General features: G+C 38.7%; 2 protein-coding genes across 2 annotated transcripts; both read left to right on the top strand.

The window, feature by feature from the left end:
* The first annotated feature begins 146 nt into the window (after positions 1 to 146).
* Positions 147 to 4112, top strand: LOC101304996. Its single transcript, XM_004287216.1, has 3 exons — positions 147 to 250; positions 358 to 1491; positions 3896 to 4112. The coding sequence occupies exon 2, from the start codon at positions 391 to 393 to the stop codon at positions 1447 to 1449; it is 1059 nt and encodes a 352-aa protein (XP_004287264.1). The 5' UTR covers positions 147 to 250; positions 358 to 390; the 3' UTR covers positions 1450 to 1491; positions 3896 to 4112.
* An 8609-nt stretch (positions 4113 to 12721) lies between these two features.
* Positions 12722 to 13927, top strand: LOC101312771 (D-tyrosyl-tRNA(Tyr) deacylase 1-like). Its single transcript, XM_004288729.1, is given in 6 exon segments — positions 12722 to 12733; positions 13378 to 13470; positions 13473 to 13512; positions 13515 to 13633; positions 13635 to 13787; positions 13790 to 13927. Coding segments are annotated over 6 exon segments (555 nt in total).
* The last annotated feature ends 373 nt before the right edge of the window (positions 13928 to 14300 follow it).

Here is a 14300-nt window from a genome sequence, read left to right on the forward strand (position 1 = left end):
ACTCTCTCTCTCTCTCTCTCTCTCTCTCTCTCTCTCTCTCTCTCAGAAACCCTATTATCTCTGACCTAAAACCTTCTCCGCCTCTGGCGATGGGAAGAGAATCTTATGGGTAGCCTCTAGGGTTCCTCATCTCGGATTCGGTTTCAGGCTCTGGTGCTCGATTCTGATCTGAATGTGCTGATTTCCACTTGCGTAGATTTGATTGATTTGGTTTCTAGAGTTCGTGACTCCCCGATTCTCTCGTTGCAAGGTTGGTAGTGGCTCTAAGCTTCGGTATCTAATTGCATTCTTTACTTCTTTACTTGGTGCTTATATGAGTTTGTTTTGGTTGCTCATCGATCTTTCTGGAACAAGCAGATCCAATGATGATGGCTATAAATCCTCCAGGATATGACGTTAATCTTGAAGGCCATGTTCGATACGTCATGTATGAATTCTTCCCAGGGCAAGGTACCTTCACAACCGCTCAAGAGTTTGAAAATGTCGATGATGCTAAGAGACTACGATGTTCAGAACAGCCATGACTCAAGTTATCTCATGCCCATCGACCTATGTGAGAAACACGAAGACGAGCATGTTCTGATCTTCCCAAAACTTATGAGGCCGTTTGGTATCTGGGTGAAAGAACATGCTGAAGGTGAAGTTACAGACGCCGATATGTGGGTGTTACTGAAGAAGATTGGACAAAGCATGAGGTACTTGTCGTCGAAACGAGCTCACGGCAATCTCCGTAGAGGCATAGGAGTAACAGCGCAGGTTGGAAGTTACTTTTTTAATCTGGGTGATGCTAGACACTCTGGGAGGTACTGCAAAGACTTCAAGGAGTTGCATCGTTTGCTTAGAAGGATTTTGCCTAGCTTGGCGGACCCTTCCATAAAAAGAAAGGTTGAGATGTGGGCTACATTTCTGTCAGAAAGTTGTTTGCAGGATTCTGCCTGTCGTAATCCGAACCATGTTAGGTTGATAGCGAATTATCCGAGCTCCTGTGACATTGATGAGCACCTCCAGTTCTTGGCCAATATGAATAGCCTATGCTCAATTAAGTACATGGAAGGCAATTTGTTAAGAAACAGAGCTTTTAAAAAACATCTCATGGGTTTTTATTCTCAGTGGAACCAATGCTTTATTTCTGGTCAAAATACTGGAGGTTTAAACTTGGTGTATCAACACGGTCGTCGTCGAGGAAAGTATGTGGACAGGTCTGGGATACTATGCGTGCCGAGCATTGTTATATTTGCCCAGAGTGCTATTGAACGCTACATGCAGAGGGCAGAAAAATATAACATTAAACACAAATCAGAAAATCCTCAGCACCCTGACCATATCAACCCATATCTTCTTTCCAGTGAAATCCTTGCCGAATTGGAGATAGAGTTTCCTCATTTGATCGAGAACATCTATGGAGCATATTACAAAGCTGTAGCAAAGGGCTATAAACATACCAGCTAGTCAGCTACACTATTGAGCAAGTATTAACCGTACCATGTTAAGGTAACTGAAGTTTGTAATTTTGTCATATGCTTGTTAATTGGATACAGATTGTTTCTATGTGTCTACCAGTTTCTAATTGCCTCTGGCTCTTCCATATTCCCAACTATTTGATTGCCCTGCAATATCCAGAAGATATAAATAGTTCCTATCTTATTGCTTGGATTTATATATCGGTTCATTCTTTTCATTTATGGTCAGGATTTCTATGAGAGTGAGTTTGTATAACAAGATCTAATGTTAACACATTGTTTCGCAAAACAAATGTGAATTAATGATGTAGTTGACATACCATTTGAAAGCCACCAACTTTCATTGTCGTAATATGTTTCATTTTGTTTTGCATCTTTGGATACTGGATCTTGATCTTGTTTAGAAATCAGTAGTCTTTTGTTGTGATAGCTACCTGAGTCTTTTTTTGTTGTACTCTGCAGAATCTTGATAGTGTTTGTTCTCTTTCAAGTTTGATGATCCTAATTCAATAAACTACAGCGAGATAGGATGAGAAGTCTTTATGGATGGTGCTGAAAGTTTTAATGTAGGAGCTTATGAAAAGCTAATGTTAGACCTTGATATTGACTAGTCATATTCGATTGAGCTTATGAACTACTATGAGAGGACTACAACCTGATGTCATAACCCAACTCTGTTGTCTAAAAAGCCCAATTTAAATGTTACCAAGTAGTGAGTGTATAGTTTTTGTGAAAGAAAAATTCAGGAATCGATTGGATCTGTGTGGTTTGTGCATTTGGCTGTCATGATGAAAATTTGGTTCGTATAATTTTAGGGGAATCTGGTGTCAAAATATCCTTTACTATCTTATTCTCTCTTGTTCATTTTTATTTATCTGATTTGTAAACATGCATCCTTGAAGACTATTAATAGAGGTTGGTGAAATCTTATTCATCGAATTCAATCCATATGTTACATATGGTTTTCAAGTTGCCAAATCATTGTTTTGAGGTAGTTTTCGTATGAATTATATTACAGACACAATTTTAGTTTTTCTGTACTCAAGTATATGATGTCCTTGATGTTTGAATTTTGTTGGTTCAAAGTCTATACTCCTCAAGTACAGGTTGATACTGCAAAGTGGTGAAAATAAGTAGTTCCTAGTATTTATGTTGCATTAGACCCTCTATGAATTGTAGTTAGTTTACATTCGCTTTACTTTTTGGGAGGTGATTTTATTCATGGAGCTTAGACAGTTCAAATGAATTTTGTGGTTTAAGGGCTGCAAAGCTCAGAAGCTAATGCAGCATCGTAAGGGTGCATGAAATATATGTAGTTTCAATGTAGATTACCTATTTTTGTTCCCTGCTGCCAATACACTGTATCCTGTCACCTAATAAGAATCTATGTAAATCCAAACACCTTAGAATATGCAAACATATACTGTTATACATGTCTATACACACACACGCACTATTTATAAGCTTTACTTTTTATGCGTAATTCCAGTAAATTAAGAGCTCAAGGAAAATTCTTAAGGAATTAAGGGGGTATTGTTTAGTGTTATCATTGATTTGTACAGCTACATATGCCCATAGCAAAAAAAAAAATTGGTAAGTTGGGGTTGGGATCTTAAATGTTTGGTTGATAGATCCGTTCTGTTGTAGGGATTTATGTTTTCTTTTCCAAATGATTTCCATTTCATCAAATCCAAATAAAATTTGGTTTCTCGTGAAATAATTTTGCCTATCTATGTAGAATGGTCTCTCCAATACTTTTGAGGTTCTTAGTCTGATCTGATGATAAACTTTATTTGCTGGAGAGATAATGCAATATTCTTATTCCAGGCAGATTGTTTCAAAGAACTCTCTACTTTGTGAACAAGAAAAGATTTATTTAGTCTGCAATTAATATATTTAATACATTATTTAAAATGCTCATATTTTGAATTAATATTGCTTGTTACTGGCCCCATAAAACTTTTCATGTGCTAAATTGCTTTAATTTTGCTCATACCACGAATATATATGTGAATTCCCTAGAACCTGTCATGCTTCATCGATATTTTATTTTTGGTTAAAGATTTCTATTTATCCTTTATCCACTGTGAACTAGGTTTTGAGAAAGTCATGTGTGTTGTCAATAGGAGTCATATTTTTTTATTCTATACTCGAATTCTTGAGGTTTGCTCTGCAGAGAAATAGAAATGTAGATTTTGGGTGGAATTAATATGAACCCATAATGGTAATTGTTTGCTATTTTGGTTTAGGATTGTGAGAAATTTTGTATTATGTCAGTATGGATGATTTTGTTTTCTGCATTTGCTGTGTCCAAACTCAATTCTTTGAGGTGTATTCGTCGGGTTTTTTTCTGATGCAGGTCCTTTACATAATGCACTTGCTTCACATTCTATTTCATCTTCTAATACAAGCATACATTGTTTTAAATTTTACAGAGGTAGTACACACTTCTACCGATGAAAGCTTTTCACGAAAGAAAGAGAACAAGGGAAGGTCAGAAGAGGCTCTAGAAATTAAGAAATTTTTGGATGGATTCTGAAGAGTATGCAGCCATCTCTGTTGTAACATCTTGGATCCTTAAAATTTCTGTTGAGAGTTGAAATCTATGTTTGGATGCTTTAACAAACATGATAGTCATGTCTTCCTTGGACTAAGAAAATATTTTTGTCATGCTACTTATCGAATTTTAGAATATTGTTTTCCATTTAAACTGAAGGAAGGAACTACCTGAGGTCCCTGAGGACATTGTCAGGGCAGCGGAATGCTACATGATGTTTTATATACAGAAAATGCTGTTTTACAGAAAAGGCCATAAATGGGCTTTTTACTGGGCTTTAGTAAAAAGGTCCATTAAAAATTGAGGCGTTCTACTATTCCTTTTTATACAAATCCATCGTCATTTTGTGCTAGTATGTCCCTTCGCTTTCTTCAACCTTCAGTTCTTCAGACTCTTCTCTCAGTAGAAAATAATGATTCAATATGGTTTGGTATGCTTCAATATATTATTCTTCTTCATATAAGATGTGTATATAGAGATACAATTGTAGTGTTAATAGGAAAATATTTCTTACACTTATACATAATATTTAACCTACACATACAAAGAAAGTAAATATTTACAAATATTCTACACTCCCCCTCAAGTTAGTGCATAGATATCAATCATGCCCAACTTGCCAACCGAGTTGTCAAACACTTTCCTTGACACTCCTTTCGTAAGAACATCTGCTAATTGATCTTCTGCATACACGAAAGGGAAACAGATTATTTTCCTGTCCAAGTTTTCTTTGATAAAATGTCGATCTACCTCCACATGCTTGGTCCGGTCATGTTGAACATGATTATGAGCAATTTCAATTGCAGATGTGCTATCACAATGCAAGTCCATGGGTTTCTTGAGTTTGAAACCCAATTCTTTCAATACAGTACGAATCCATAACATCTCATAAACTCCATGTGCCATACCTCGAAACTCTGCTTCAGCACTTGATCTTGCAACGACTTTTTGTTTCTTACTATGCCAAGTCACAAGGTTTCCTCCAACATATGTAAAATACCCAGATGTAGACCGTCTGTCAGTCTTATCACCAGCCCAATCAGCATCTGTGTACCCTACAACTTCCAATTCACCCTTCTTTTCAAACAACAAGCTTTTTCCATGTGCCATCTTAAGATACTTCAGAATACGATACATTGCATCCATATGCTCTTCGTTGGGACAATGCATAAATTGACTAACCACACTCTTAGCATAAACAATATCAGGTCTAGTATGAGAAAGATAAATAAGTCTCCCTACTAGACGTTGGTACCTTTGTTTACCAGTTGGAACTTGATTCAGATAGATGGCAAGGTTGTGATTCATCTCAATTGGTGTCGCAATAGGTTTGCAGTCAAGCATTCCAGTTTTAGCTAACAAGTCAAGTACATACTTTCGTTGGGATAAAGAAATCTCATTCTTTGACCTTGAAACTTCAATTCCGAGGAAATACTTCAACTGTCCAAGGTCTTTCATCTCAAACTCCTTTGAAAGATACTTTTGTAGAGCCTCCATCTCCTTTAGGTCATCTCCTGTAACAATCACATCATCAACATACACAATCAGAGCGGTGATCTTACCCTGATTACGCTTGATGAACAAAGTGTGATCCGAGTTGCTTTGTCTATAACCAAATGTCCTCATTGATTTGGAGAATTTTCCAAATAGGAGACTGCTTCAAACCATACAGAGACTTCTTCAACTTACAAACCTTTCCGACATCGCAAGATCTACATTTGGCTCCTGGGGGCATGTCCATATACACCTCTTCTTCCAAGTTTCCATTGAGGAAAACATTCTTCACATAAAACTGTCGTAGAGGCCAATCTTTAGTTGCTGCAAGTGAAATCAAGATTCGAACAGTGTTGATCTTTGCTACAGGCGCAAACGTTTCTTCATAATTAATGCCATACCGTTGGGTGTATCCCTTGGCAACCAACCGTGTTTTATACCTGTCAATGCTCCCATTTGTTTTCAACTTTACGGTGAATACCCAACGGAATCCAACTGTCTTCTTCTCAGCTGGTTTAGGCACAATATCCTAAGTCGAGTTTTTCTGTAATGCCTCTAGTTCTTCATTCATCGCCTGAGTCCACTTGGGATCCGTCATTGCATCCTGTACAGTACTAGGAATAGAAACACTGCATAATTGATTAATGACAAGAGCATGTGACCCAGCCAACCTATGGTTAGACATGTAATTAGCTATAGGATATTTAGCTTTGGCTTTGATGTCTGGTTCATATTGTTTCTTTGGAATACCCTTGGTAACCCTCTGTGATTTCCTAGTTACAATATCATCTACCTCATATAACTAGCTAGTTTGAATTTAAAGGTACCTGAGCAGGGACATTCGCAACAGATTCTTGGGTTGATGGTGTAGAGAAAGGGAAGCTATCTGACCCAGAAGAATTTGGAATTACATAGATGACATCTGAAGGCTTAGTAGTTAAATTGATGGGTTTGTCGTGTGGGTCCCCTTGTAAAGACGCTGTTTCGTTTCTACCGACTCCATCTGCAGCACAAGGCATGTCAACTAGTGGTTGCACAACATGTGGCGAGTTCAGAGTGCCTTCCAGCTGTGGTCCAACACATGTGTCGCCGTCCTTCTCAAGTTGTACAATACATGGCGCCTGTGTCTCTCCTCTGACGCTGCTCATCTGGCTCAGCTGGGCATCACGTGAGCTTGTGCTTGTGTCAGCACATGGGTCTGTGTCAGCATCAATAGCTTTTGTCTCTTTGTCCTTCCCTCGCATCTGTTTGTTATTTGTGGTTTCTCCGACTCTAATTCTCGACTCCAATGCTTCAAATTCTTCAAATTCTTCGAATGCAAATAAATTTCGGGAATTCCCTTCATATGCTCTCTCCCCCTGAAGGGAAGACTCTGATACTCTCGCTGAGTAATAAGGCTCAGATTCACGAAAAGAAACATCAAGAGATACATGCATGGTGTTTGTAAGAGAATCATAACATCTATATCCCTTCTGAAAATCTTCATAACCCACAAAAATACACTTCCTTGCACGGGGATCAAGCTTACTTCGTTGTGGTTTTGGAATATGAACATACACTGTACATCCAAATACACGAGGCTCCAAGTTAGGCAACGAAGGAATCGAGATAAGTTTCTGAAGCTGTTGTAGAGGGTTTTGACATTCAATAACCCGAGAAGGGATACGATTAATGAGGTAGGCAGCAGATGTCATAGCTTCTCCCTAATATTCTACATGTACATTCATGCCAAACAAAGATGCACGGACAACTTCAAGCAACTGCCCATTTTTCCTCTCTGCCAATCCATTTTGCTGAGGAGTATAAGTATTTGAAGTCTGATGTCGAATTCCATGTAACTGTATAAACTCTTGCATAAGACCATTAATATATTCTCCGCCATTGTCAGACTGGAAAACTCGAATCACCTGTTGATACCGTGTGGACACCATCTTGTGAAATTCTTTGAATCTAGAATAAACATCGCTCTTGTTCTTCAATAGAGACACCCAAGTCGTACGGGTACAATCATCAATAAATGTCACAAAATACCAAGCGCCAGAGAGAGAAGGATTTTCTGCAGGACCCCACACGTCAGAGTGAATCTTCATAAATGGAACATGACTTTTATTTAGGCTTGGTGAATATGAAATACGGTGGCTTTTGGCACCAACCTGCCAACAGACCCAACCTGCGGTGCCAAAGCCACATATCTTTCTTAGCACTCTCAGCTCTATTGACCTGATTAGCTTGACCCAAAGACTGCATATGTTTCTCTCTTGTCTTTGTCAGATCTAGATAATGCAATTTCCTTTTTCTCACTCCATAACCCAAAATCCGTCGCGTCAGAATGTCCTGAAATACACAGAAAGACGGATAAAATGTGACAATACATGGTAATTCTTGAATGATTTGGCCAACTGAGAGAAGATTGCATGACAATGAAGGGACGACTAATACAGAATCAAGGGTTAATGTATTTGATAGGACAACATAGCCTTCTCTGGTAACCGGAGTTGGAGTACCCAAGGATTAAAATCTCTGCGATATATCCGATATATCCTCCGATATCTCCCTTTTTCGAAGGACCGATATATCTTTAGGGGTCAATATCTTATCTTCTATCATATCTACGATATTTCCCCGATATTTAGAAAATATCCTCAAATATCACCGATATTTAGGAAATATCACCGATATTTAGGAAATATCTCCGACATTTAGGAAATATCTCCGACATTTATGATATTTTCGATATATCACTGACATATTAAAAAAATATCTGTAAAAAATTGAAATGTTATTCGGAAGAGAAGTAACTAATTCCCTCGAGGTGTATCCCAATAACGAGTGGTGGTCTCGACTTGAAACTGCAATTGCCAATGGAATCAACGTATAAAGGGTATTATCTGAAGAAGTTGTTGGAAACCCAGAAGATAATTTAGACAGTGATGATGCATGGGGCGGCATAGCAACTCCGGATAGTTCAGATGATGATGAAGATGGTGGAAGCGGAAAAGGTGGTGGAAATACTGGCACCGGGTTTGTATATGGACAATCTTCTACAGTTGGTGGATTGAACAATTTTTCATCTGAAGAAAATTACGATCATGCCTCCCATGATCATGGCTATAGAAGTACTAGGTATGGAGCGCGAGAGGATACCATGTATGGGAGGAGGACTAGAGGTCCAAATGATGATCAAGATGTTGCTTCAGTTGCGCTAAGTTTTGATTCTATCAGTTTAGGTAGTGGGACTGGAACCTCAAATGAATCCCAAGAAGGCAACAATCAATATGGCTATAATGTTTATGGCTATAATCAATGCGCGGAAGTCAGTGATCAGTCATCCAGTTTTCATCATCCTTACTATCCACTTATAGGGGAAACAGTCGGCAGCTCCAAAGACATATATGATTATCATATTCAACACTACAATTTGTACTATATGAGTCATATGTCTTGGTCTGATTATTGTACTTTTGTGGATCAGCGTGTGTCTTATGACTCTTATCAACAACCTAGATTCTCATTCTGGATGTAGATGAAGTTGATATTTGTAATATTTATATATAAATCCAATAAATTAAATATTTCAGAAAAAAAAATTCTTCCCAAAATACCGATATTTTTTTCCCGGGTTTCCCCGATATATCCGAAATCTCCCTTTTTCAACGGACCGATATATCTACTGATACCGATATTTTAATCCTTGGGAGTACCATCAACGATAGAAACAATATTTTGAGAGGAGGGTTTTAATTTTTTCAAGAGGCTAGGATCATTACACATGTGATCTGATGCTCCTGTATCAATAATCCAAGAACTATTCATAAATACCTTACCACTCAAACCTGACTGTGCAACATTGAAGGCATTTGATGGTTGATCTTCCGCTGTAGTGGCTATGACAGCTTTTGCTTGATTCTTTTGAGGTTTCAGGGTGAAATCCCATCAATCCGGGTACCCAATTGTTTCAAAGCAATGTTGCTTGCTATGACCTAATACTCTACATAGCGGACATTTTGAGTTCGCATATGAATTTGGTTTGCATGGAGACCGGCATGGTGCGGTGGTATGGTAGTTGATTTGGTGTGCCATTTTGGAGGTTTGGTTTTTGAGATTCAACGATACGGGAATTATGATTTTGATGTATGTAACGATTTGTTTGTGGTGTGATTCGGGATTCAAGTATGGTTTTAGGATTTGGAAATTTGTGTGTGATTTGTGGGGTTTTTGGTACGTAGCGATTTGTGGTGTTTTGGTGTAAATTCAAAAGATCGAACCTGACAAGCTCTGATGCCAAGTAGAAATTAATGATTCAATATGGTTTGGTATGCTTCAATGTATTATTCTTCTCCATATAGGAGGTTTATATAGAGATACAATTGTAGTGCTAATAGGAAAATATTTCTTACACTTATACATAATATTTAACCTACACATACAAGAAAAATAAATATTTACAAATATTCTACACTCTCTCTCTCTCTCAGAAACCCTATTCTCTCTGACCTAAAACCTTCTCCGCCTCTAGCGATAGGAAGAGAATCTTATGGGTAGCCTTTAGGATTAATAAGGGCAATTGAGACTTTTAATCCCTTGATATGGTCATCTATCAACTTTTTACAAAAACACGATTAAAAATCAATTCGAGTACTTAAACTTGGTCATTTATCAAAATTTCTCTAATTTTTTTTTTTTTTTTTCTTTCTAATGTACGTCCTATACATAACGCCATTGCTTCACATACTATGTCTTCTAATATAAGCATTCATTGGTTTTACAGAGGTAGTGCATCCTTCTGCGCGCTGATCGATGAGTCTTTCATGAAAGAGAATTTTATGATATTTGGTCACTCATGTGTTGCGCACGTGTTCATCTATTTGCTCTATATATGTACTGTTTTGAGGGCTTGTGGCTGGTTATCAATGAAAATCTGAATATTTTATTTTCGTTTCTTTTCATTGCCTTCTACATTTCTCTTCAGGTTAGGGCTAATACCCTAACATAGAACGTGGGGAGGTCAGAAGATCTTCTTGAATGGATGCTGAAGATTATGCAGCAATCTCTGTTGTTTAATTTAGGATATCCTTAAATTTTCTGTTAAGAGTTGACCGAAGTTCGGTTTGGATGCTTTAACAGTCATATGACTTGCTACTTATCGAATTTTTAGAATATTGTTTTCCATTTAAACTAAACTTAAAGGAAGGAAGTCAAGGAACTACCTGAGATTCTAAGAATATCTAAGATCACAGGCTGCACTGTTTCAGTTTGTATATGGAATTCTAAACTTTTGAACACACAGATCATTTCTTCCTGCCATCAGTAAGGAGGCTCAGCATGCACTGGGAAGTAGTCACACCATACCTTGGTTTACCTTGTCGAGCTGTGGCAACTTGAAAAGGTAGGCTTGAGCTTCAACTCAACACTACCATTTTGGATTTTTGGGGCTTTGGGCAATAATCGATATAGTGGGATTTTCGCAGCTCAGAAGGCTAATTGCTAAAGGATCTAATTGCTATTTATAAATAAAAAAAAAAAAAAAAAACAACCCTACATCTGTCAATAATTTAGGAGGTGCTTATGTGAGTTATCAAAGAAAAATTCCATCTTATGCAATACGCACAAGAACATAACCCTTGAACAAGTCGATTAAGAGGTGTCTAACAACATAAAACAATAATACAACTTAAAACAACATTCATTGGAAACAGAAAAAGGAAGCACATCAATATATCACTACTCACTGCCGATATGAAACAATTGCAAAGCAAAAGAAAGTGTAAAATAAGTGCGAACATTATAATAAACTGGGAGATCAAACAGTAACTAATGCCGAAAGGTAATGGACTTGAAAACGTAAATATACTGACTAGTGAGGGATTGATGAACTCTGGCCTTACATTCCTACTGCGCAATTGAGCAAGCCGTAGGTGTCCTCATCAAGCGGACAGAATCCACGTGACAGTGAATGGGCAGAGAAGCAAGTGATTTGATCAGTAGTACTAGTTTTACAAGCCTCGACTATGAACTTGCACCAAATAAGACTACACTGATGTAATTTGGATGTTGGATGTTCGCCAGGCAAATCCCACAACAATGCCAAGTGGTGATCGTTGTCCTCTCTGATTTGGTACAAGTAAGGGTTGAATCTCGGGTCGTCATCTGATAGTGGCAGTGGCTGGAAATTCCAGGGAATCACAGTTCCATCGTTAGGGAGTCCCTGAACTGGTTCATCCAGCCATTGACGCTTTTCGAGATCAAATACATATACTCCACTAACCTCTTCCTCCAAAATCTTCTGCTTGCCTTCTTGAACCCTCGTGCTATTGGCTTCTACGATCTTGGAATTGAGCTTGGGACTCCGACTACCTAGAGAAAACAAGTACCGATCGTAAAGTACCACCCCAGGCGACCAATGACCCTCAAAGTCGTCATCAAGGGAACCCTCGTCCCACTTGCCTGATTCCAAATCGAACGAAAGCATGATATTGCTGGTACGTGATTCAGTATAGACATATAGTTTTTTCTTAGTAAGAGCAAGGAGACGTTGCCTGTATAGTAATCCCCTTGACAAATAAGGGTTCCACCCTTGTGGCGGCACCGGCAGCTGCTCCCATTCACCTAAACGGAACCGGTACTGTCTCTCTCCCACCGAATATATATAACCATCATGGCCGACGGCTGCTCCGCCAAGATTAGGATCTGCAAACTCGCCGCCTCCTTCCTGCCATTCCGTTTCCTTCACTCCCGAATCCACGCTTATGTGGTGATATCCATTCTTTGGATCGAAATCTCCACTGATTAGGTATAGACGGGAGTTTAAGACAGCAACGTTGCTCGTAAGCCGACCCACATCGAGATCAAGAGAGAGTCGTCGGACTCTATCTCTTTCTGATTCACATCCAATCACCTCGTCAGACGATTCAATCGGCGACGACTTCTCCTCAATCACGTACCAGTAACAATTACGCCTTATTCCCATCACCCTCGCGTAGATCGGCCTGTCCTTGCTGCTGCTGATTGCGCCTGTTGATGCCATCGATTACTCTCTCTCTTTTCTGTTTTTCTTGTTTTGTGTGTTGTTCAACAGGCTTTTTGTCTTCTGTTCTTGGCTTTCTTCTGGTGTTTGGAGGCTTTAGGTTTCCTCGCACCGTATTTAAAGGGGTTTAGCTGGTAATATTCCTAATTCGATATGAAAAAGATTGTTCACTTTTGGCAATCAAATATGATATGGAAGGTTTACCAAGTCCAATATTTCCTTCCTTCATGCAAATAGGATTCGATGCCTTAATTGGATTTGATAAGATTATATTTCTTTATGCGAATAAGAATTCTTCGATTGTGGCGGATCCAGGATTTAGAACCTGAGGTTAAATTTTTTTTTTCTCCTAATTGACTGAAGTGATAACAAAATTTATGATGAGGATGATGTGGATGATGAGAGTGAAGATATTTAAGTGCTACTTAGTTTTGAGTAATTTTTTTTCATAAAATACATGTAAGTAATGTCTTCTCTCGACGGTGCTCTTGGCAATGGTTTTCTATTTTAGGTTAGGGTTTTTCCTTTTGCCTCAATCATTATAAGTAATTTAGTTGCGTCTAGGTACATTACAACTGTTCGAGGGTAAATTTAGGGAGCTGAAATTTGCACTCCTAAAATTACATTCCACACTCCCACTATCTGATTTTAATGTATTTTATGTTGCTTACAAATTCGTTTCCTACTTTACCCTTCCTATCATAACGAGAACTCCATTCTTCAGCTTGTCTCTGCTAAAATGCCAACTCATTTCTCCATTCTTAACAGATGGTGGAATCGGATCAATACGCAAGAAAACCAGAAAACCCAAGTCATGTTCATATCAGATATGGGTCGCCTAGTCGAGCTCTCCCCGAGTCCAAATCCACATCTCTCTCCTCGAGTCGAGCTCCCCCATCAGAGCCATGAGAGCTGTCGACCAGCGAGTCGCCTCCGCCAGTCTGCCACCGCTAGCGTTGAGGTGGATGACCGAACCGCTAGGCGATTGGGCCGAGCCTTCTTGTCCTTGTCGATCTTCAAGTGTCTGATACCGTCTCTGATACCGAGTGCATATGCCGGAAGGTGTTGAATATGAGGCTGTTCACAAATGAGAGTACGTAATGGCAGAGGATGGGACTGAAACGTACTGCAGAGGAACTTGGAAGTCTTACTAGTGAGTCAATTTACATTGTATGGAATCCTGAAGGGTAATGAGCCTGATTTTCATGTCGCCATGGCGCCGGATAAAGCAAAGCCCTTTTACGATTCGTTGGGTTAGTGAGCTTTAGAAAATCCTACAAGCTAGATGCAAATAAACGATGGTGTGTTTGAGCAATGATGAAGGTAAACTTGGTCAATGATGGACTAGTTACAATGCAAATCAACTCTAATGGTGATGTAGAAGAATCATGAATTTGGCTTTGCTTTGATTGAATGTAAACTTAGCAATACATCGGAGTTCAAACGACTGGAATGTAATTTATGATTTTTGAGATCAATAGCAATGACTGATGATATTTGGAACTGTAATCATATGGATCATGATGTTCCTTGAGAATCTGTGTATGGAGAAGTTGAAAGTGTAGGATTGATTTTCAGGGTGATTTGATTTGACCAAAAGGAAAAGGAAATTGAAGGTGGGGGTGGTGTCCTAATTGTGAGCTGGGATTCTCAGAATGAAGGTTAGTTTATTATCATTCATCCATAAATTCACTCTTGAACCATTCTCCAAAAAAAAATTCACTCTTGAACACTGATCGGTGTGAATAAGAAGGGGAGGAAGAGT

The sequence above is a fragment of the Fragaria vesca genome, linkage group LG1, assembly GCF_000184155.1.
Source record: "Fragaria vesca subsp. vesca linkage group LG1, FraVesHawaii_1.0, whole genome shotgun sequence".
Taxonomy (NCBI): Eukaryota; Viridiplantae; Streptophyta; class Magnoliopsida; order Rosales; family Rosaceae; genus Fragaria; species Fragaria vesca.